The following is a 23,152-nucleotide window of genomic DNA, read 5'->3' as shown; positions in this document are numbered from 1 at the left end:
AATATATGTAAACCTGTATATATTCCTATATTTACTTTTTTTAATTAAATTATAGAGAAAGGTTAGCTAAAGCAGTACCTATCTTAGGTAAAGCATTGAGATTATGTAAAATTCAAGGGGATGTTATGTAAAATTCAGAAGCTATATATATTTATCAAATTCAAAGGTTTAATTTGTAACTTTTTTTAAAAGTATTTAAAAGTAAGAGTACCTGAGCTTAAGTAAAGTTTCCCTTAAATTATAACAATAATAACGGTTGTAGTTACTCGTACTATTTACTATTTCAATATACATAGGCTATATTGATTACAAAACGTTACATAAGTTTGATTTTTATCATTAAAAATAAGAGAGAGATAAAGTAAATTTCTAGTAACTACTATTATCATGATTATGATGGTAAACCAAAAGATTTTTGGATGAACGGATATAAACAATTTAAAGATACAATGCCTTCGTACAAATTAAATCACGAAAATTTATAACACTATTCGATCACTTTATCACTTATATGTTTGTAGATTATTATTACTATAGAATTGAGGTGAGCAAAAACCGAACCGGAAAACCAAAAACTGAAAAAAAAAAAAAAAACCCCGACAAAACTGAACCCAAAAAACCAAAAACCGAACAAAATCCATTGGTTTGGTTTTTGTTTTCTAAAAACCGAACGGATCGGTTGCGTTTCGGTTTCATATGCCAAAAAAAGGATAAAAAATGAACCGAACTGAACGAAATATATTTTTATTTATTGTATATATCATATTACATTTAGATTTATTACTTATAATTTGTAAAAAATTCAATATTTTTAAACTTTTGTCTTTTAATGTACAAATTTATATAAACTGTATGTTTTAGATGAGAACGTACAATAAAATCAATTTGTTTTATAAAGGTTATACCAATTTTAACATCTAAAAAATATAAATAGTTAATAAAAAACATCTCTATATTTTAGTTTCTATATCATATTTTATTTCTTAAGAATTGAAAGTTCAATTTATAACATAATAAACAAAAAAATTTAAAAAAAAAAAATTATAGAAAAAAACAAAACAAAACCAAAACCGAACCGAAAAATCGACAAACCGAACCGAACAAAACCGAATCCAATGGTTTTGGCTTTCTAAAAACCGAATAGATCAATTCGGATTTCAGTTTTAGGCAAAAACTGACCCATGTAGTATAGATTATAGATACAATGCCTTCATTTCATTGTCATTGTCCACTAATAAGAATTAACATTAAAGTTTAGTACTCGTATGTTTTTTTTTAAAGTTAGTTTTGATTTAGACGTGCTGCATGCAATTTTAACCAGCGATGTTGGACCTCCAACCCCCTCCTCATGAAAAAATAATTTGAGATGAGAAACCCAAGACTCACACTCGATACCTTGGGAAAAAACTCACCTCCGGAGCCCACATAGTGAATTTAGAAGATATCTCTGACCAACCCACCTAAGTGGAGTTGGTTTTAGTCTCATATGTAACCCAAAAGAATTCCAATGTATATATGTATTAACCGAGCAATGACTAGGCCAACATACACTTCACCAAAAGCGGTTGGCGTGTGCAAACATTATACCTGAGCGGCTGAGCATCGATCCCGGGAGTCGTGGGGTTTGGACTTTGTCTCGAGTCATGGAGAGCGTTTATCGATTCAATGGATTTCTAGAATGGACTTGTTCTAGAGACTCTTTATCGATCCAATGGATTTCTAAAATGGACTTGTTCCCGAGAGTCGGCCACATATAATCGTTCTTAGGTATACAGTAATAAAGTAAAGACGAAAAAATCAATTTAAAGGGTTTTAAGTTTCTAAGTGATATGTGAACCGGGGGTTATGACCTTGATGAAATGATTACATGATTAAATGTAGATATGTGGTATGTTAAACAATTGTTGTAAATTTTTGTAGTTCTCCTATTAAATTCATAAATAAAGAATTCACAAGTTTTTCTTAAAAATAACATAAGTTATTTACATTAGACACTCTAATACAGGTACAAATAGCTCAAAATGTCCCGTTGCTGTGGAGGTATGAGAGCGGATTGGTTCATGGCGCAAAGTAAACTGGATTTATGCTTTTCAAGTTCAAGATCTTTATAACTTTCATCACTTTTAGGGTGGAGGGAGTGATCCTTTTCAACTCTCTCATCTCCCTTCAACTATCCAATCAAATTGCTCTACCTCATTTCAACCCTCCAACCTTTTTTTCAATCTTTTTTAGTGATAACCATCACTCCCAAACTTTTCTTCACATTTTAATAATTCATCCTTAACATTTATAAACTTTAACAAAACACATTACACAATACTTAAGACACATTACATTATAAAAGTAAAAAACAATACATATTTAAACTTCATCGTACATAATAAAAACACATAATGCATAACTTAACAAAAAAAACATAACTACTGAGGACGATCCTCTAGTGACATTCTTCTGATGCCCTGGTGAGCCTTTAGGTCGAGCCACCATTGGTCATGTTTCGGCAGTCTGACATCTTCGATGGTTTTGTTTTCACCGCAATCATCATGGAACGTTTTGGCCCAAGTGCATTCTTCTCCTAACGTGTGACCGACATCAAAAACATCATTCCTAGAGAGGAACTGCAGGTAGTTATGCATAAGCTAAATGACAAAAAGAAATCGTGTCAAGAACAAATTTCTATTTTACGAGCAAGGGAATGTTCCGAACTTGAGTGGCAATATATAGATTATTTGTAATTGAAGTTCGACAATCTCCAAAATGCAATTGAACAGCTTGATAGTGCGGATTTTGCATTGAGAAACTGAAACATATCGACACAACGACAATATGAGATGGTTTAATTAGTTTGTAATGTCTTTTAATTTATAAGTAGTTTTAATTAGTTTATGATGGTTTAAGTAGTTTTAATTAGTTTAGATGCTAAGTAGTTTTAATTAGTTTATGATGGTTTTAATTAGCTTTAATTTCTAGTCGTTGTATTTTTTTTTATAAATAAAATGGTATATTAGGAATTAGTATATTATTTTAGGTATTTTAGGAATTAATATATTATTTAGGAATTCATAAACTATTTATGAATTAATAAATTAGTATATAAATATAGGAAAATAATTTTTTTTAAAAAAAGTTTTGACCGCTTTACACATTTGGTCCCTGGCGCTTCAATTGTTACACTGGCAGTCCCTTAACGGCTACATTTAGGTTTCAAGCTTTTACACTTTCAGCCCCTCCTTCCCCAACCCTCTTCGAGCTCCATTCTCGCTGCTTCATCGCGCTCGAGCTCGCGTGAGTGGCGGCCGGATCCCTCTCGACCCTCTCCTCCACTCCCTCCACCTTTAGGTGTCATTGTTTTTATTGTAATTTGGTGTAACACCCCGAGCTACGCACGAAATGTCTTCGAAAAGATATAGCGTATGCATGGAATTATCGTAGAACATGATCTATATGCATAAAAGGATCCGGTGAATTCAACATTAATAATCAAGTATAAAATGCATAACATAGGGCGAATGAATCCTGGATCCATGTAAGTCCAAGCCCAGGTCCTAGCACAAGCCTCAATCGATCATCACGTCTTAGATTCACAAGTTTACCTGAAAAGTGTACTAAACAAGGTCAACACTAGGTTGGTGAGTTCGTAGGAGCAAATGACAAGGATCTAAATCCAAATCCATTCGCATTATGAACAAAGATAATGAACAAGAAACACACTTACAATAAGTCCTTAAAAGGCACAATTATTCAATTTGGGTTGGCTCATAACGCAACCTAGACCAACACGTATCCATTACACAAATTATACCAAAGCTAGAACACATGTAATGCACGAGAACACAAAATATGGACATCAACAAGTATCCATTAAGTTCTAAAATGTCAACAAGTTCATCAATGTTCCTAAATTGTTCTCATGTCATTCAATTCTCATTAAGTACATAAAGTACCCGTTTATTGCACTTGCTCACATTGCACCTCAATTGTCCACCCTATTGTCTCAAGTACATCCTGTCCATCAAACACAACCAAACACAATACACATACATTTCATACGACTTTACATTTAAGGAATCTTAGATGTTTGTATACAGGGTCATCCGCAGCCTTCCCACCACATCTGCAACTCATTAAATGTATCATCGTCTTCCATGTATGTACAACTATCCTAATCATAAATAAAACAATCATACTCACACAATCCATAATCAATCAATGTCCATCAATGACCCTCACATAGGTACTCACATAATGAACTACGCAAGGTATTTAGAATACACATAGTAAACAAGAACAAGTAATAATGATATCCATAAGTATCTAACAAGTTCTATAATGCCAAACATGTCTATCAATGTCCCTCAATTGAACTTAATTGCACGTAATGTACCTCATTGTACTCAATTGCACGTAATGTACCTCATTGTACTCAATTGCACGTAATGTACCTCAATGTACTCAACTGCACGTAATGTACCTCATTGTACTCAATTGCACGTAATGTACCTCAATGTACTCAATTGCACCATGACCATCAATGTCTACCCGGAAACAACACTATGTGTATATACTTCGTACGATACTACTTTAGAAAGGCCTTTGATACTTATATATAGGGTCACCCGCAGCCTTCCCACCACATCTCCAACCTTTCGAAGGTAATACCGTCTTCCATATATACACAACTAACCTAATAATCAATCAAACATGCACATACAATAATCATATAACAACCACGTATTTACACGTCAACAAATCCATCAATCAAACAATATCATCACTCAAGACACTCAAACATATGCACAATCAAGTCATGTCATCATCAAGGAAATCAAACGTATGCACAATTGAACTATGTCATCAATCAAGGTAAACACATAATTGCACAAACAAACAAGTTAACACACAAAGGTTGTACACTTTTCAGCCCAAATCTCAAACGAGTAGGGAGCTACGAACTCACCTTGATTTCCAAGCAAAACGACACGTTAATATCGAGCTATAAATGTACAACAACCGTCACGTGTCCACAACCTATCAACATATATCATAGTATCATCAAAGACAACTCTATAACCCTACACAAGTTGGTTAAGTAAGTTCAAGTCAAGTCACAACTCACAAACGCTTCAACAACCTTTCCGAGTAGAAATAAAACACTTTGACTCGACATGTCTTAGAATCGAAGGAAGATTCAACCCAATTAAATGTTACCACAAGAAACTAGCCTCTCATACGATTCCAACGATAGGCCATATGACTCGATTGGACTCACGGATCAAAAGTTATAGACGTTTGAAAACTTGTCAAGAAAGCTGCACAAACTCGCGACACGAGTTTATTGGCTAGCGACACGAGCTGAACAACACCTCGCGGCACGAGTTCCCCAGGTTGTGGCACAAGAAAAAGTACTGGTCAAGAGACACCAAAACTTGCGGCACGATCCCTACTCCTCGCGGCACGAGTTTCTGCAGGTCTGCAGAAAAACATGATCCAAACTCGATTTTGACATCCCCAAACACCATTTCGACTTCCAAATCGACCAAGGAACCTTTCTAACTTGTTTTTGAACATTATCAAACATAAATAAATATATTTAGACTTGACCCACTTCACAAACTCGTTTCATTACATCAATTTCGTACCAAAATCGTTTTTGACCTAAATTGAACCACCAAGAACCCTAATTCGTGTTTTGACTCTATTTGTTACCCGAATTTACTTGAAACCAGTTAGAAACAAGTTAATAAACATAAAATGATGAAGAAGGGATGAGTTTCACTTACCAAATCTTAACCCCAGTTTGACCCAAAAGAGGATGTTCTTGCACTTTTTGATGACTCAAATCTTGATATGATGCAAAAGAGATGGAATAGATGATCTTTTCTAGCATTAATCTAACTTGAAACCATAATATTGGTGTAAGAATCTTAGAGAGAGAGAAAAACATTTGTTTGTGTATGTTTTGTTCTTGTAAGAAGAAAGAAAGAAGGATAAGAGGGGAGAATGAATGGATGGGTGGTGAGGAGGAGTTGGAAGGGGAGCCGGCCTAGATTCCAAAAGGGTAGGCTCCCGCTCCGCTAAATTTGACAAATAGCTAAACGTTAACCCTTTAAATGCCAAAACGAACTCACAAACGTATTTTAACTTAACGTTTCGCTAAAGCTCGCTTATTCGCCCAAGTTTCTACCTTGATTAACAAAAGTCATTTGATTTAGTTATTAATTTGATTGTTTTCAAATTGTAAGCATCGATTAGCATGACTAATGATCTCGACACACACACAAGTCCCAAATTGCACGACAAATTGTTCTATATGTACACATTGCACTTAAATGAACCCCAAAAGACTTAAACTATATTACTAACTAGATTGTTAGCCAAGTTGCACAAATAGTCAACGGGTCAAAAGTCACAGTTGTTACATTTGGAGTCTTTGGAAAACGATAAATGATGCGATTCATAATTCGGTATTTTCAACTTCCTCAATGATAACAAAGAGATCAAATCCATGACATTTCTCTAGATCTTAAAAAGAGTAGATAAAGTTAGATTGAAATAATTGGTGTAATAAGCTTTCTTTTTTATTATTATTATTGTCACTTTTAGTTTTAATATCTTGTACTATTTTCATGCTAGCTTTTTGCTAGTTTCGAGTTACCAACAAGTAGCCCAAAAGAGCTGCATTTCCATCAATTGCTGAAAGGGATAAGTGCCCAGAAATGCACTCAACTAATGCTCAAAAGTTATTGTGTGCACGAACTCTAGATCAGCTTTATTGTGTTCACGAAACTTGAAGTTTTGGTTATTGTGAACATAAAACGGGATTATGGCTATGTGAGACCGGTTACTTTCACGTTGACTGCTTACGTGGTATGCACACAATTACTTTTTGGGATTAGTTTATGCATACAATTAAAAAAAAACAGATTATTTTTTTTCAAATTCACCGGAAATTGCAAATACTCGCCGGAAAACTTAAAAATCCAATTAAACCTTCGTTTCTTCGAATTAGACCACGAAATTGACACCGAAATACTCAAAAATCAGCCGCGAACAAACACTCGGCAAAAGTTAAACCAATTGAGACTCGCCGGATAATTCACCAACTCACCGGAAAATTTAAAATCACCATAACTTTGTTGTTTCTTCGAGTTTCGACAAACAACAAAGTTAAAATTGTTGTCCGAAACTCGAATAAACAACAAAGTTATGGTGATTTTAATTTTTCCGGCGAGTTGGTGAATTTTCCGGCGAGTTTCAATCGGTTTAACTTTTGTTGAGGGTTTGTTCACGTCTGATTTTTGAGTATTTTGGTGTGAATTTCGTGGTCTAATTCGAAGAAACGAAGATTTAATCGGATTTTTAAGTTATCCGGCGAGTATTTGCAGTTTTCGACGAGTTTGAAAATAAATAATCTGTTTTTTTTAATTGTGTGCATAAACTAATCCCAAAAAGTTATTGTGTGCTTAAACTAATCTCAAAAAGTTATTGTGTGCATGTCACGTAAGCAGCCAACGGTCAACGTGAAAGTGGTGACCAGCTAACTTTTGACCCGGTCACTTTTGCATGCTATAGGACTATTGAATAAGTTTCCTGAATACAATAAAACTGATCTAAAGTTCGTGCATACAATACCTTTTGAGCATTAGTTGACTGCATTTCTAGATACTTATCCTATTATTTAAGTAAATCACTAACCATGTCGGAAACTCATGACCCAGCTCAATATGAGAGAAGGTCTTTTTAAAAGTTAGTGATGATGAATATTTTTACTTAAATGTAACGACTTAGATGGGTGTTTTTATTTCTTTTGTTACAGTTAGTTCCAGTAATTTTCCTAATTAAAAATTTAAAAAAGAAAAGATCACTTCGTACATGAGATTTTTTTTTGTAAATCCATATTCCATTCTTCATCCACCATGAAAACGACCCCATCAATTTCATCTGACCTGCCATTGAATTCCATATATTTTTCATATTATATGTATAAACTCACATTTATACGAGTATTTAATTAAACTGTAATTAAAAACCAATCAAATTAAAGCCATCCTTAGATTCAAAGCAACATGTTACATTCCAACAGACAGTTGTTAGCTCACCTCAACACATCACCATCTTCCTTCTTTATCAACAACAACAGCAACCATTTCATTTCAACCAAATTCTCATCAAAAATATATATCATTTTTTTGTTAATTTTTTATCAACAAAAAATGAAGTTTCAGTTACTACAACACACTCGTATTCGATCAAAAACGCTATCAGCAGATTCATCGTCTGCAGACCCAAGCACCAAACAATCTCCGACAACTATACTCTGGACAATATTCCATTGCTTATGTTGTCTGATATCTCTGATTCTCGGATTCCGATTCTCACGTTTACTTGTCTTTCTGCTTTTCACAACTTCATCAACTTACACCACACCCTTCGCTGTCGACATAGCACAGACCTTAACCTTCACAACTTCTATAAAAAACAACATTTCGTCCCAGACGACAGCAACTAGTAGTAGAGTCGTTGTGGGGCGACATGGGATCCGAATAAGGCCGTGGCCACACCCGAACCCGGATGAAGTAATGAAAGCACATAAGATCATACAAAGTGTTCAGAATGAACAAAGGGTTCAATATGGGGTCAAAAACGCTAGAAGTTTGATCGTTGTGACCCCGACTTACGTTAGAACGTTTCAAGCGTTTCATTTGACCGGGTTGATGCATACATTGATGAACTTGCAATATAATGTTGTGTGGATTGTTGTGGAAGCTGGTGGGGTTACTAACGAGACTGCTGCGTTGCTTGCGAAAATGGAGAAAGGTCGGGTTTTGCATATTGGATTTGAGAAGAAGATGCCGGATTTTTGGGGTGCTAGGCATAAGATGGAATCCGTAATGCGATTGGAGGCTTTGAGGTATACTTCATCTATCTTAGTAGTCCCTCTTTTCATATTTACATGTCCTAGTTTGACTTCTTGAGTCAATTTCTTGTAATTTTGACTGTAAATATTGTTGTTGGTGCTATATAATATTTGATGAAAATTATATCTCTGTAAAATACATTTAAAACTTAATCCATTCGTGTATTTTAAATTAAGTATTGTATAAAAAAACAAATATATCGACAGTCAAAGTTAAAAAAGATTGACCCAGAAAGTCAAATTCATACATTTAAATTGGGATGATTATTGTGCCACTTTTTTCTTTAGTTAGTAAATTTGGTTTGCATTAGATGTTAATAACTGATATGCATGTTGATGAAACAGAGTTGTACGAGAAGAGAAACTCGATGGGATCGTGATGTTTGCTGATGATAGTAATATGCATAGTTTAGAGCTGTTTGACGAGATACAAAAAGTGGAATGGATTGGTGCTGTTTCTGTTGGGATTCTTGTTCAGTCCAGTCATTCTGAAGAGGACACATTTGATAGTCCGAAGAATTTGGATAAAATAGATAAGAACTCGACAATAGTTCCTGTCCAAGGTCCGGCTTGTAACTCATCTGATAAGTTAGTCGGGTGGCACACGTTTAATTCTCTTTTGTATAGACAAAAGAGGGCGAATTACATTGGTGATATGGCAGTCGTCTTGCCTAGGAAGCTGGAATGGTGTGGGTTTGTGATGAATGCAAGGTTGGTTTGGGAAGAATCAGAGTTTAGGCCAGAGTGGATTAGGGATTTGGAAATGGTGGTGGCTGGTGGTGAGGAGGATGAAATTGAGAATCCTTTGTCATTTCTTGAAGATGCTTCCATGGTGGAGCCATTAGGTGGTTGTGGGAAGAAAGTGATGATGTGGTGGAGCCGTGCTGAGGCTCGTGCTGATAGCAAGTTTCCTGCCGGGTTAGTCTTCTTACTTGACTTACAATTCAAGATTTTAACTTTTTAATTAAGATTCCTAATTCTTGGATAATTTATTTTGGTGCTAAATAATGCATATTTAGTCATATTATTTGTTACCTGGTATTATTTTGGGCAAACTGCAAAAACATGTTGTTTTCCACTCTTCCGGGCACCTAAACTATAGGCGAATTTGTAAACATTTTATGTGTAAAATAGCAGATTTGCACACATAAATGACTTAAGAAATCTACAAGGTTCTCTGAGCACATCTTAGCAATAAGGTCAACACCTACTATATATATGCTATAAATCTTGATCTTAACAAATATCGCATTATGCCTAAGACTTGCTTCCTATTTCGATGCAGATGGACTATTGATCCTCCATTAGAGGTGACAGTGCCAGCAAAGCAAACACCATGGCCTGATGTACCCCTTGAACTTGCATCTAAGATCTCAACAAAAACTAGATTACTAGGATCAAGACACAGCTTACGAGAAAACAGAAAAGAAGAAGCAAAAAACACGGATGAGCGTGTCGTGATTAGGAGTTCAGGAGAAAGAAATGAGAAGTAAAGATTATTTAGAAGAGCTGTTGAGTTATACTTATTGATTGAATACAGATGTCCCAACAACCATATTTCAAGATCCAGTTTCTCTTATATCCTCTCCTTCCTTTTTTTTTTGTTAAAATTTCCATTCGATTCGATTCAGTTGGTTGTTGGAACTTAAAAGAGATTATGTTTATAGATCCATTTGGGAAAAGCTCAATTCATTGTAGCTAATTGCCTTACATAATACAAATGATTTTGGCATGGTTTTTGCCTTTGTGGAGTTGAAAGTGGTAAAAAATCTGAAATGTGTTGTTAGTACACAAAGACCATTAAAAATCTATTATACTTTTCTGCATATACATTGATGAGTCTCCATTAGTGTGATGGTGATTTCATAATTGGAAATTTGAAATTGATGTGTAGAAGTTGTAAAACCATACCACATAGTGACATAGTTCCCACGGCAACAAAAGTTGCAGTCCTATGATGCACAGGGACGCCTGATTGGTTAGGGTACCCGTCCCAGGGACGTTTGGGGGACGGGGACGGCTAGGATTCGGCATGGGGACGTTTCAGATTTGGGGGACGGCTGGGGAAGGGTTCTGGGGACGTTTGGGGGGAATTTGGGGACGTTTCCTAGCCTATTTAGGGTTTAGTGTTTCTATACCCTTCAAATTAGAACCGGCCCATAAAAAACCTCTAACCGACCTGTGGATTGGGACGTATATATGTATATAGACAGCTAAAAAATCTCAATTAATATCATACATTTTACATCAATGTCTATCTATTTTGAGTTTTCTTTAATATATTTTTTATTGCTTTATCCTTGCCGTCCCCGTATCTTTCTTTTTTTTTTGCCGTTTCTCTTACCCGTATCGTCCCCGTACCCCTTCGCCGTACCCGTCTCGGTGCAACCTTGAGTTGCACAACAGTCATACTACTGGAAAACACAGTTTCAATATTTCCCATACGCAATCCTTTTTATAGACGTTCATATATGGTTGCGACTTGCTAATATGTTCGTTGATTAATGAGAAATGTGCTAATGAAGGACTTTACAGATGAGCAAATCTTCTTTCTGTTCCTTCATGTTAGAATTTTGAAAGATATTCATTCACTACTGATAGAAAACATAACAAAATGCAATATAAAATGTGACATTACTATTACTATTTACTACAAGTAGGTTGAACAGATATGTTAATCCAGAATTTAATACTTAATATACTCGTAATACAATAGGATGTCATATAAAACTCAAAAGTCAACTCTAATAAGTACTATCTTCCTTTAAAAATGACCCATACTTTGTGAAATTGCACATGGTTTAATCATGCAAGAAAATGTGACAAATGAAAGCATATCATTTTCATAGGTGGGAATGGGATTTTAGTTGAGAGGATGAAAGTAGGGTCATGATGTAAGATCATCCATCGATTAGATTGACCCATTAGAATGGAATTGGATAGTAGTTTGATGAAAAGCCTCTTTTGAAAAAAAAAAAAAAGTCTTTTGAATAACTTTATACCATTGGAGATAATAGCTTTTTTTTTCTTTAAAAGCTTGATATTTTTCAAGCTATTTGATCAAAGACTTTTTTCTACACACTCACATTCACTTCTAAATTCCTATTAATAAAATACTTGTTTATAATTTCAGCTAATATTTTTAATTAAATATCATATATTGATAGTAGGGACATTGAAAAAAAATCTTTAATAGCTTGATGTCATTGGAGATGCTTAAGTGTCCTAGCAACAAACTAATATTAAGTTTATTTCTTCTTCCGTCCGAAAATAAGTATCAATTTTTTTGTTTTGTATTGTCTCAAAATAACTGTCCACTTCCGAATTTACTAATTTACCTTTAATGCAGCTTTCCAAAATACCAACTTTTAGCAGTCCATGCAATTATCATCATATTATTAAAAACTTATAGTTTTAAAATGGACATTTATTTTGAGACGAAAGAGAGTATTAGAGTATGAAAAGCATAATGTCTTTGGGGTTAAATGTTTGTTAAGGGTCTAACTTGAGACCATTATCTGTTTTAATTATAAAAGTCAATAGAGGTTGCTTCTATGCATTCTATTGGATTAGATCAGATCTAAATATTAATAATTTATGCAGTTGTAATGTCACTTTCTTGCCACCATTCTATTCTTTTCAAAGACTTGACTAAAAAATCTTATTAAAGTTTCATTTTTTTGCTTGTAAGCATACCTTTACTTGAACACAGAAAATGGTTGCTGTGTTCAACAAGGAACTTTTAAGCTGGTACCTTATTACTCTTAAACTCAAAGAAACTGTAGATGCCAGAATACCGAGTTGTAGCCGTTCAGTCGAATCTCTAGGCGTAGAAACTCGACAGCCATCCAATGAACTTCAGATAGAGATCAATGGAGATTTTGACAACTCAAAAGAAGGTCCGAAATCACCAGAATCTGAATGGATGATCACAGTAAGAGAAAAGCTCGATCTTGCCCAAAAAGACGATGTGGGGGGAACATGGGGTAAAATATGCATCTATAGAGTTCCTCAGTATTTACGCGATGGCGAAGATAAAGCTTATATCCCAAATATCGTTTCTTTAGGTCCTTACCATCATGGGAAAAAACGCCTTCGACCCATGGAGCGTCATAAATGGCGTGCATTTTATCAAATTCTTAAACGTGGTAATCAAGATGCTAAATTATATCTTGATTCTATTAAAGAACTTGAAGAAAGGGCAAGGGATTGCTATGAAGGGCAGATTACTATTAGCAGTAACGACTTTGTAGAAATGATGGTTCTTGATGGGTGTTTTGTTCTTGAGCTTTTTCGTGGGGCGGCTGAGGGGTTTATAAAGCTCGGTTATGCTCGATGTGATCCTGTGTTTGCAATGAGGGGATCAATGCACTCAATTCAAAGAGATATGATAATGCTGGAGAATCAGATTCCTATGTTCATACTTGACACGTTATTAGGCCTGCAGTTTGGTCAGCCTGACCAAACTGGAGGCCTAGTTGCAAGACTTGCTTTGCATTTCTTTGACCCATTAATGCCAACAGATGAACCGTTGACAAAAAGTGACCGGAACAAAATGGTATCATCACTTGGGTTCACAAACACGTTTGACCCGTTGTCTGACCAATCTTATCTTCACTGCCTTCATGTTTTTAGGCAGAGCCTATTAAGGAGAGGGCCACAGATGGAACCAAGAAAATGGATCAAGAGATGGTCACACAGTAGTCGGGTTGCTGATAAACGTAGGACACAGCTTATACACTGTGTAACCGAGCTCAAAGAAGCAGGAATCAAATTCAAGAAAAGAAAAACAGATCGTTTTTGGGATATCAAGTTCAAAGACGGAGTTCTAAAGATACCCCGGTTGTTAATCCATGATGGAACCAAATCTCTTTTTCTTAACCTAATAGCTTTTGAGCAGTCACATTTAGATTGTGGGAACGAAATTACATCGTATGTGATCTTCATGGACAATTTGATAAACTCACAGGAGGATGTAGGGTACCTCCATTACTGTGGGATCATCGAGCACTGGTTAGGGAGTGATGCTGATGTGGCTGATCTGTTTAATCGGTTGTGTCAAGAAGTCGTTTTTGACATCAACAACAGTTATCTTTCAGAGTTGTCAGAAAAGGTAAATCGGTTTTATAACCACAAGTGGAACTCATGGCGGGCGAGCTTAATGCATAACTATTTTAGCAATCCTTGGGCCATTATTTCGTTTTTCGCAGCTGTCATTCTGCTAATCCTCACCGCTGGACAGACGTTTTATGGTATTTATGGGTATTACAATCCACCTTGATGATGTTCTTGGGTGTAATATAGAAACTTCTATTATTTGTTGTTTGGAGTTGATACATAATTGGGAGATAATCTCCATTGGATTTACACAAGGGTGTCAAGTTTCTGTGTGTTTGGGACCACAATAAAATTGTAATGTTTAAAGAATAGCATACTTGAAATACAATTCTTGCATAACAGTATGACTTGGGAGTATATAATGAAATATTTGTTGTTTGGAAAACCCAGTTGTCAACTAAAAACATGTTGCAACTTGTTTAATTTCTTATATTTCTGAGTTACAAGTTATTTACATTCTTGAGTTAACAAACATAAAAACTATACTGAAGAGATAAGTTCATGGAAGAAAGTATGTTAAGATCCAGTTATGGACTTGAAGAAGTTTATATATAGACGAGAAGAGATAAGTTCCTGTAAAATGGTTGTTTATAAAAAACCTCATATGACATAACAATATTATAAACTTGAAGAAGTTTATACATTGGAGTCGGCTTATATTACAATTGGGATAATCCAAATTTTCTAATCATATCTGGCACTCTACGAACATACAGAGTATTTCAAGTAAATGAGCTCAACCAACCCCAAACCTTTTATCAGTTACCCAACCCACTTGTCCCGCCCATTTCGCCATTTCCCCATGTCTCACCCATATTACCACCTCTAGTACAAAACATTCATTCAAAGGAGGCAAGCTGGATATCAGGTAAAACATAACCGTTTTAAAACAGGTCACACAGGTCAAAGTTGCCTGGCAAAATACTTTAGGTTATATCTTTGAAAAAGATGTAATCTATATGTTAATTATTCTAACAAAAACAAATAGTGTTACAATAAAACTCTATAAATCTTGACACCAAAACAGTTTATAATACTTATACGCATTAACCATGAACTTTTGACATCCTGTAACCTGTTTCATCCATTTAAGATACAACAGAGCCAAATCTATGACTATATATCCATTTTGCCTCCCTCTACATGCAGCACATGTGAAATGATGAAAAAAGTTAATGCAGTAAGATTTCCACATGTTCATGATATTAAAATGTGCAGCTCTTACAAAAAACGAAGCTTCATTTGTCTATGTTGATACCGTCAATAAAAAAAAACCTGTACGAGATGATACTTTCTGAAAGACCAAAATATTTAAAAGTTATGGCTAACTGCAATCCCTACTAAGGTGTGTGTTGGGAGGGTAGCACAGGAGATGAAAGTTGAAAACTATGAAATCTTTCACACTCAGTCTCTAGGAAGAAGACTTGCACCCTCAGTTGAAGTTGCCTTCTTTCCATCGTACCTCTGCAGAAGAAAATACTAGATCAATAACTGAATAATAAAGTAGTTGCAACATTGAAAAACGTGTATTCAGGGTACCTGTTTTCCAATTGAAAATGGGACATATTTGTATTTGACCATATGCAGTATCTGCTTCTTCATGGTGAGAGTAAATAAGATAACCCAGTAAAAAAGGAGTATAGGCCAAAAAACAGGCACATCAAATGCCCAGAAGAATGTCAGCACGAAAGCAATGCAGAAGGCTTTTGTTATTGAGTACCTATTATGACGAACAAGATTATCAAAAAGTCGAAGAAAAAAAGTTTGTGACTGCAAATAAATATTTGACTTGAAATCATGAATCTTTGTATTAGAGCCAACTTACAACAATCATAAGGTCCCTGTCCCAAGACAGCTGACCTCAAAATGGTTACCGCAAATAATAATGTTTACATGACAGTTGATAAGAGTATAATGGTGAAACATCATGCCTAACTATTTCTCAAGACCATATACGCATGACCTTCAACTCTTCAAACTAACCGATCAACAACTTAAAACCCCATCAGTGACTATTGAGTGAAGCCCACTCATAATAACAGTATGAGAAATATGAATCACACTAAAAGAACAAATTTGCTCTTGGTTTAAGCATACGTTCCAATCAAATATACTTTCACCCCTCATACAATCAATCCAAAACCCTATTAAATTAAAAGGGTGATGCGACTGCTGAAAATACATCAAGTTGGTCCTGGGTTCAAAGATATTAATGGAACACATGCGTATGTATACAATACAACTTTCATGAAACTAGTAACTCATGAGAAGCTTATTCAGTCAAAATACACAGATCTCTCCTTCAAAAGGGCATTCCCAATTTCATCAATATGAAAGAAAAGACATGAAAACTTGAACAGGCAAAGGCACTCCCCTTTGACATGCTGGGCTTTTCGTAACAGAAAATGCAACTGAATCAGCCAAGTAAATGATATTTTCTAGCACTATATATATCTAGTGATTCCATTATTCAGGATACACAAAAAGGACTAGCATAATCAATAACAAGTTAGTTTTTTATGGTCGAAATTCACTTGTATAAGCATATCAACATGATCCTGGTCTATTGTACAATTTCAAAAACTTTGAGAAACTTCAATATTAAAACTTACTTTCTAGCCATCAATTGCTTAAGACCCTAACCCGTCTTCAGGCTAATTATCATCAGCAAGTAGATCAAGTAATTACATCACTATAATGATAATCATTAGCAACACAACAGTTTGGTCGGTAACCTTCAAAATCATCAACATCAATTACAACAAAATCCAGATTTATAACCTTCGATTATGCTACAAGCAAAACATTCTAAACTAATTCTCATTATCATCACTAATTTTCATATATATTTTCCGGCACCTAGGTTTAGAACATGGACTTGCCCTATCAAAAGCTAAATAAAACTAACTTATGCAGTTAATTATCACCAACTAAATTCTATCAAAACCGTAGTTACCAAATAAACGTAAACTCGGTGAGACAACAACAAGTACAGTCATTTTACCCAATATGGCCAGACACTCTCCTAAAGTCCTATGAGTAAAAAGTATATTGTTTGATATCACACACCTCTCACCAAAAACCCCACTAAAGTTCCACAGTATGGTCACGACGAAAACAAATTAAATATACATTAGGCCGTGCGTCCAGGTCATCTCATGCCGCTCTCACAAGCTCCATACCGACCCCTCTACGCTAAGAATTCCCTTCTACATAGCATTGCCGGTCCACACGCAATACAACTATTGATCCTAAAAATTTCTAAAATTTAACTAAATTTTCGATAACTTGTAATTAAGTTGATCACATAGTAACTAGTCCAATCAAATTTACAGTAACTAAACAACATAATCACAAATATATATTAAAAAAAAATTTACCAAAATTTAAACTCAGGAAGACGGCGAACAAAGGGGCGAAACTCATCGGAGTTTGTAGAAGGCAAAACAGGGCCATCATCCTGAAATTCAGGATCAACCTGAGGAGATAAAAAGCCAATCAAAAGATTCAAAATATAAATCCCTAAAGCATAAGACACCACATAAAACCCATGAACTACTAAAACCCGAATAGTGTATATAACGGCGATCACAAAGAAACCGATCCACCGGTAAAGTAAAAAAGGCGTTGACTTGTCAAGGAGGTGTTGATAACGCTGTGATATAACTAAACCCCACCGTTGTATGGCTGCTGCTGGTGTGTCTGTTGAATGTAAGGCGCCGGATGACGGTGGGGTTGTGGTGGTTGGTGGTGGTGGTGTGGGGACGGTTCCTGGATCCATCATGTTTGTTTGTTTTTTTTTTTTATGTTAATTAACGGTTTTGTTTGGTTTGGGTAGGAATTTGATAGATGGATGTGTAGATATAGCCTATAGATGGTTAGATATAGCCTATGGAATATGCTTTTGTGATCTTGGAAGGGTAAGTAGTGAAAAATATCTGATTTTACCACTATATGGAAGGGTAAGTAAGTAAAATCGGATTTTTACCACTAAAAAGAAGTCATGTACAAGTTTCTTTTATATGTGTCACTCGAGGAATAAAAAGCTAACCCACTCTCGTCGGTTTTGAGTTCCAATATTTTAAAAGTGTATAGAAAAGTTAAAATGTTGACAAATCTTATATCTATCTAAATAGAGAGACTCCTTTCGGGATTCACATAAATGATAGAAAATGGTCTCAGGCTTTTACATGTGATGAGGATCAAACATCTTACCTCTGTCTCCAAAGAAAAGATATTTATCACTGATTCAAACCACGCTACTCATATGTATCATTTAAGGGGTGCCTGAAATTATGTTTTGAAAAGATTATTTGATAATTAAAGGTGTTTGATTAAAAAAATAATTAGTTACGAGTATATTTGTAGAGGGTGTGTATAGTAAAACAAGTATTAAAGTAAAACAAATATGATAAGATCTTGACCCTTAGATCATGGTTAAATTGATGCACGAAATTCGCGAAACAATTGGTGCACGATGATTTTCATGATGCACGATGATTTTCATTGAAGAAAAACTTATTGTTTTATTTGTTTTACTTTAATACTTGTTTTATTTTACCAAAAACTTATATTTGTATGCAGTGAAAACTAAAAAAAAAAAAATTAAAACATATTTCATGGTGGTAAAAGATTTAAAAATTTGTAATAGGAATAATCCGTGAAAAAAATTTACTACTTTTTTAAGCTTATTTCGATATGATGATTTTTAGACTCAACCTTATACTTTTATAGTGGATATTTCTCGATTTGGAAAAAGTCTTAAGACAATACGTAGGTGTGTGTGTGTGTCAACCTCCATCCAAAAACTCAGAACCAATTAAAACCACAATGGCACAATACAACACTTTTAATGAGTTTTATATCCATATACCAACTATTAGCTATGTTGGTTGTTTATATACTAAATCTTGTCATTTCCCTGACCAACGTAACTAACTTTCTTTACCGACCATTGAAATGTTACAATGAAGTCGTTTTGAGGACTGTTTTATTACAGTATAAGAAAATTTTAGTGTAGATTGAAAAGAATATAAAGAGTTGTGAGTTGTGACCATACCCAGGTCGCCTTCATCGATCAATATCTGAACTCAACGTTTAAGAAGACAAGCATGCAATGAATTAGTTGAGTGGCTGAGTAATGAAACATCCGAATCTTAAACCTTATGATAACCTTTAATGCTTATATGTTATACATTCTTTAATATAAATAAGCCACTAGTTTTTGTTTGTATTTCTACCGATGCCTCTATATGATCTTTTTATTTAGTTGGATGATAAAAGTTCTGCTATGAAACATTCTTGTTTAAGTCCATACATAAAAGGAACCCACTTAACGAGTTAATGGCATATGCCGCTAAAAATTTAGGAACATGGAAGCCAAAATGCAAACTGAATTTGCATATTTACCTTAAAAACAGCAGTCAGCTTGATGGTGATTGTTTACTGAGATATATTAGGCCAATGTACATCTGAGGTGGTTGAACTTCTGATCACAAACTATTTGGCAATTGAGTTTGGGGTTAATAAGAGAACTTCTGGTGTCCAACTTCTAAAAAAATAACAACAAAAGAGGCTGCAAACATTGTATATTAAACAGCAGAAAAGAAATCCCCTTCAATTTTACATAATGAAAGGCAAAGGTTGCCACTTAACATGAGATGTAAGAAACTAATAAAAAAAACTGGAAGATAGTTCGGATTATTATAAAAAGAGTTATGGTAAACTAGGTGGAAATCATAAAGGATCTGGTCACCATCAGTTTGTCATAAGAGGTGACCCGCTGCAGTGTACATCAGAAGCATCAGAGAGCCGTTGCCGCGGAGACAATGTAGCACTTGCCGCAACATCAACATCAAAATTAATGAAACTTTTCCTCTTTTGAGACTTGTATTCTTCTACATCCTCAGATACTGGATTTGAAGGCACTTCTTGTTTCTCTTGGTTAATAAGCATGCCTTGAGCTTCTTCCAGTATTGATGGATCCTCTTCGGCAGCATACAAAATCCTTTTTATGGCATCGATTACCTGCACAAGAGAATATCATACAGTTGTTAGAGAAAAACTTTAAGTTTAAATTTTTTTTAAAAATTGAAATGGACTTTAGGTGAGAAACAATACAGTCAAGTTTGAGATACTGGGAGACTGGCACAGGAGTTCGATATCCCTCAACTTTGCAAAGTAAAAATCTCTTTCTTTCTCAAGACTGTCCATAGTTAGCTTAAGCTCAGTGATCTGCATAGCAATAAAGGTTTATGAATTTTAGCCTCTTGTATAACCTGGACCACTTTTATCATGTACCTGTTGATCGTATACAGCCACATTTGTTGTTGATGAAGGCTTAGCAGTCCTGACTGGTGGGCCTGTTGAGTGAGCAGGAGGGGCATCACCTCTTCGGGAAGTGTGAGCTTTAGTTGCTGCGGTGGATCCCCTCGTAGATTGTGTTGGTGCAGATTTTTTGCCCACATCTTTCCCACCTCTGCAAGCCTCTCTTCTTTCCATAGCATTGTAACTATAACATGAAATGAAAGAAGCTAGTTAATTTTTAAGTGATGATATTAGATGTTGAATTTATATTGTAATTCAAAACTACTAAAAAAGACTGCATCTTTGTCCTATCATTGTCCATTTAAGAGGTGTTCGGATATGCATAAATAAACAACAGCGTATGATATTTATTTAATTAGGCTTAAGAATAAATAGGTTTGGAGATCAAACAATAAAGTAAATTAAAAAACTACTTAATCTGATTCAAAAAAAGTAAATTAAAAAACTACTTAATCTGATTCAAAATAAGTAAATTAAAAAACTACTTAATCTGTTTCAAAAACAAACAAGCAAATATAAGTGAAACAAAAACAACAATAAAGAGGCAACCAAAGACTTGGAAAAGCCACGTTGGTTCTTGCACTATCCAGCCATAAAAATAAGTGATTTAACCGATACCATTGTCACACATAACTCTTACTGAATAAACTATTAAACAAAAGCAAAATAGTGAAATACAGGACACTAACACTGTATTAAGTACTAACTCCAACCCCATTTCTATAAACCATCAACTTTTGGTGTCAAATGAAAAAATTCATATGGATTTCATTTCAAACTTATTAGACCAATATCATATTCAATAGTGCCCGATGATAAACCTTATTGTAACTTGCACTTTCACTTAAAGCTCCAAAGTTTTCCAAAACTTAACATACAATGTGTCACTTTGAAATGATACATGACCCAAGTGGATGGGAGTCGTTCAGCAGATAATCGGAAGAGGAAATGAATATAATTTGAACAAGCAGTGGCACAAGCTATTCATATATGCTACATGAATTGGAAGGAAAGCAGGCAATCATAAAAGACAGTAGCAACTTACTTGTGATGACCAGCCCCGCTAACAGAATCGCAATATCTCTTCATCCATTGCATGAATTCAAGATTATCTAATGGTCTTCCTTTCACTAGCTTGCTCACCTCAATATGCTGTAACATAAATTAGTTACAAACTACTCAGTTTCCAACACAAATACCTATATAAATCTATATAAACAAGTAGATTCTGTTTAAACAGTTGCTTATTTAAGGGGTGTTTGGATTAGTTTTATTTGTAGGTTTATTGGTTAACAGAAACTTTCAAAAACCAATAAGCTCCATTTTTCGAGATCAATTTAAGATCAAACATGTTGATTCGATAAGCTCATAAGCTTGGAAAATGAGGTATTCTAAATTCAGTAAGCAAATAAGCTAGTAAGCTAATATAACACCCTAATTAAATTCATACATCCCTTAAACATAATTAGTAAATTTCGTTTAAAAAATGAACTAACCTTGTCGATTTTGAGCTTGTTGAAAACATCCTGAAGAACCTTATAATTCTGGATCATATCATACTCAGTCTTAGCGTCGAAATTGACCTTATGCATCGGCACCATTCCAGGATGTGCCGCGTCCATCAGCTGACATTGAACTGCCCCTGAACACGCCTAATTCACATCCAATTATATACATTCAAACCCTCAATTTTATCATTTCAGATTTTGAATAATCACATAAGTAATGGATACTAATAAATTAATAAATTGAAAAAAATAAAAATTTCTAGGGTTTGAAATTGGGGGAAAATACATACATTTTCAAACCCTCAATTTTATCATTTCAGATTTTGAATAAACAGATAAATAATGGATACTAATAAAGTAATAAATTGAAATAAAATAATAATTTCTAGGGTTTGAAATTGGGGAAAAAATATATACCTCTTCAACTTTGGAGAGACTGAGTTGGAGAGTAGAGTTGATCCATGATAAGATTTCCGATCGGCCGACGAAGTACGCAGCGTCCATCATTCCGATATGGGTCGCCATCTCAGGTGTCTCTCTTTCAGGCTGTTCTAGAGAGATTTGGTGTGTGGCGACGCTCCTTGAGAGAGAAAGAGAGTGAAAGGTTTGTGTGGATTTGAAATGAGTGATGTTGAGGCGGGATTTGTATTGATTTTATAGAATTTTAAATGTGTGGAATTATTAATGGGCCCAACGGCTAGAAGGAAAAAAAGCGACCAGCAAAGCCCAAGTTAGGCTCCTCAAATCTCAATATGATTTGATTTTTGTTCAATTGAAGCAACTTATTTTTGGTACAATTTCATATCTTCCGCATTTAAACCATTAATTAAATCTGAAATATATCCAAATCATGTTTTAAAAGAGATTGCATATGATACATTAAAGTTGCTATTTTGAAAATATATATAGTAGTTTTTGGGTTTAGGTTTGGGGTTGTGAGAATTCCCGACCGATTATACAATTACAAAACTAGAATGTAGCGAAACTATTCATGTTAGACTCTCTTTGAGACATTAATGAAATCTTGACCAATCACTTTTAATTTTAAAACCTTTTTAGTTAATAGAATCTAACACTAGGCTTCTTTGACTTATTTTTAGTTAATTATTGTTATTGAATTTGTTACTTGATAACTTTATCAAATGAAAACCGTAATATATTATTTTGCTTTGGGTCCTTTTAATGAATGAATCGAAATGGAGAAAATCATTCATTTGACAAAGCTATGAAGTGACCAAAAAAAAAAAGGGGGTCAAAAAAAACTTTGGTTATAAGCTATTAA

At 34.7% G+C, this 23,152-nt stretch overlaps 4 protein-coding genes across 4 annotated transcripts; 2 read left to right on the top strand and 2 right to left on the bottom strand.

The window, feature by feature from the left end:
* The first annotated feature begins 8,213 nt into the window (after positions 1-8,213).
* Positions 8,214-10,658, top strand: LOC122604694 (beta-1,4-xylosyltransferase IRX14-like). Its single transcript, XM_043777563.1, has 3 exons — positions 8,214-8,911; positions 9,263-9,835; positions 10,203-10,658. The coding sequence occupies exons 1-3, from the start codon at positions 8,214-8,216 to the stop codon at positions 10,408-10,410; spliced, it is 1,479 nt and encodes a 492-aa protein (XP_043633498.1). The 3' UTR covers positions 10,411-10,658.
* Positions 10,659-12,592: 1,934 nt separating this feature from the next.
* LOC122606225 (UPF0481 protein At3g47200-like) lies at positions 12,593-14,420 on the top strand. The gene has a single exon (XM_043779187.1). It carries the CDS (start codon positions 12,633-12,635, stop codon positions 14,196-14,198), a length of 1,566 nt encoding a protein of 521 aa, XP_043635122.1. The 5' UTR covers positions 12,593-12,632; the 3' UTR covers positions 14,199-14,420.
* A 775-nt stretch (positions 14,421-15,195) lies between these two features.
* On the bottom strand, positions 15,196-17,878 carry LOC122603527 (protein RER1A-like). The gene is made up of 3 exons (XM_043776253.1): positions 17,416-17,878; positions 15,575-15,755; positions 15,196-15,499 (listed from the first exon to the last, which is right to left on the bottom strand). Exons 1-3 carry the CDS (start codon positions 17,817-17,819, stop codon positions 15,440-15,442), a joined length of 645 nt encoding a protein of 214 aa, XP_043632188.1. The 5' UTR covers positions 17,820-17,878; the 3' UTR covers positions 15,196-15,439.
* A 1,730-nt stretch (positions 17,879-19,608) lies between these two features.
* LOC122605382 (microtubule-associated protein RP/EB family member 1C) lies at positions 19,609-22,475 on the bottom strand. Its single transcript, XM_043778322.1, has 6 exons — positions 22,288-22,475; positions 21,859-22,014; positions 21,408-21,514; positions 20,336-20,546; positions 20,156-20,269; positions 19,609-20,062 (listed from the first exon to the last, which is right to left on the bottom strand). Exons 1-6 carry the CDS (start codon positions 22,393-22,395, stop codon positions 19,793-19,795), a joined length of 966 nt encoding a protein of 321 aa, XP_043634257.1. The 5' UTR covers positions 22,396-22,475; the 3' UTR covers positions 19,609-19,792.
* Positions 22,476-23,152: the final 677 nt, after the last annotated feature.

This window comes from Erigeron canadensis, chromosome 6 (assembly GCF_010389155.1).
Source record: "Erigeron canadensis isolate Cc75 chromosome 6, C_canadensis_v1, whole genome shotgun sequence".
Classification (NCBI taxonomy): Eukaryota; Viridiplantae; Streptophyta; class Magnoliopsida; order Asterales; family Asteraceae; genus Erigeron; species Erigeron canadensis.
Note: the sequence above shows the minus strand (reverse complement) of the source record. Positions and strands in the feature narration are given on the sequence as shown.

Coding starts and splice junctions, on each gene's coding strand:
- LOC122604694 (XM_043777563.1), top strand. CDS start 8,214: ATGAAGTTTCAGTTACTACAACACACTCGTATTCGATCAAAAACGCTA. Junction 8,912..9,262: donor ATGCGATTGGAGGCTTTGAG/GTATACTTCATC, acceptor TTGATGAAACAG/AGTTGTACGAGAAGAGAAAC. Junction 9,836..10,202: donor GATAGCAAGTTTCCTGCCGG/GTTAGTCTTCTT, acceptor ATTTCGATGCAG/ATGGACTATTGATCCTCCAT.
- LOC122606225 (XM_043779187.1), top strand. CDS start 12,633: ATGGTTGCTGTGTTCAACAAGGAACTTTTAAGCTGGTACCTTATTACT.
- LOC122603527 (XM_043776253.1), bottom strand. CDS start 17,819: ATGATGGATCCAGGAACCGTCCCCACACCACCACCACCAACCACCACA. Junction 15,756..17,415: donor CTTCCTGAGTTTAAATTTTG/GTAAATTTTTTT, acceptor TCGTCATAATAG/GTACTCAATAACAAAAGCCT. Junction 15,500..15,574: donor CATTTTCAATTGGAAAACAG/GTACCCTGAATA, acceptor TTTCTTCTGCAG/AGGTACGATGGAAAGAAGGC.
- LOC122605382 (XM_043778322.1), bottom strand. CDS start 22,395: ATGGCGACCCATATCGGAATGATGGACGCTGCGTACTTCGTCGGCCGA. Junction 21,515..21,858: donor ACAAGCTCAAAATCGACAAG/GTTAGTTCATTT, acceptor TTTATGTTACAG/CATATTGAGGTGAGCAAGCT. Junction 20,270..20,335: donor TGGCTGTATACGATCAACAG/GTACATGATAAA, acceptor ATTGCTATGCAG/ATCACTGAGCTTAAGCTAAC.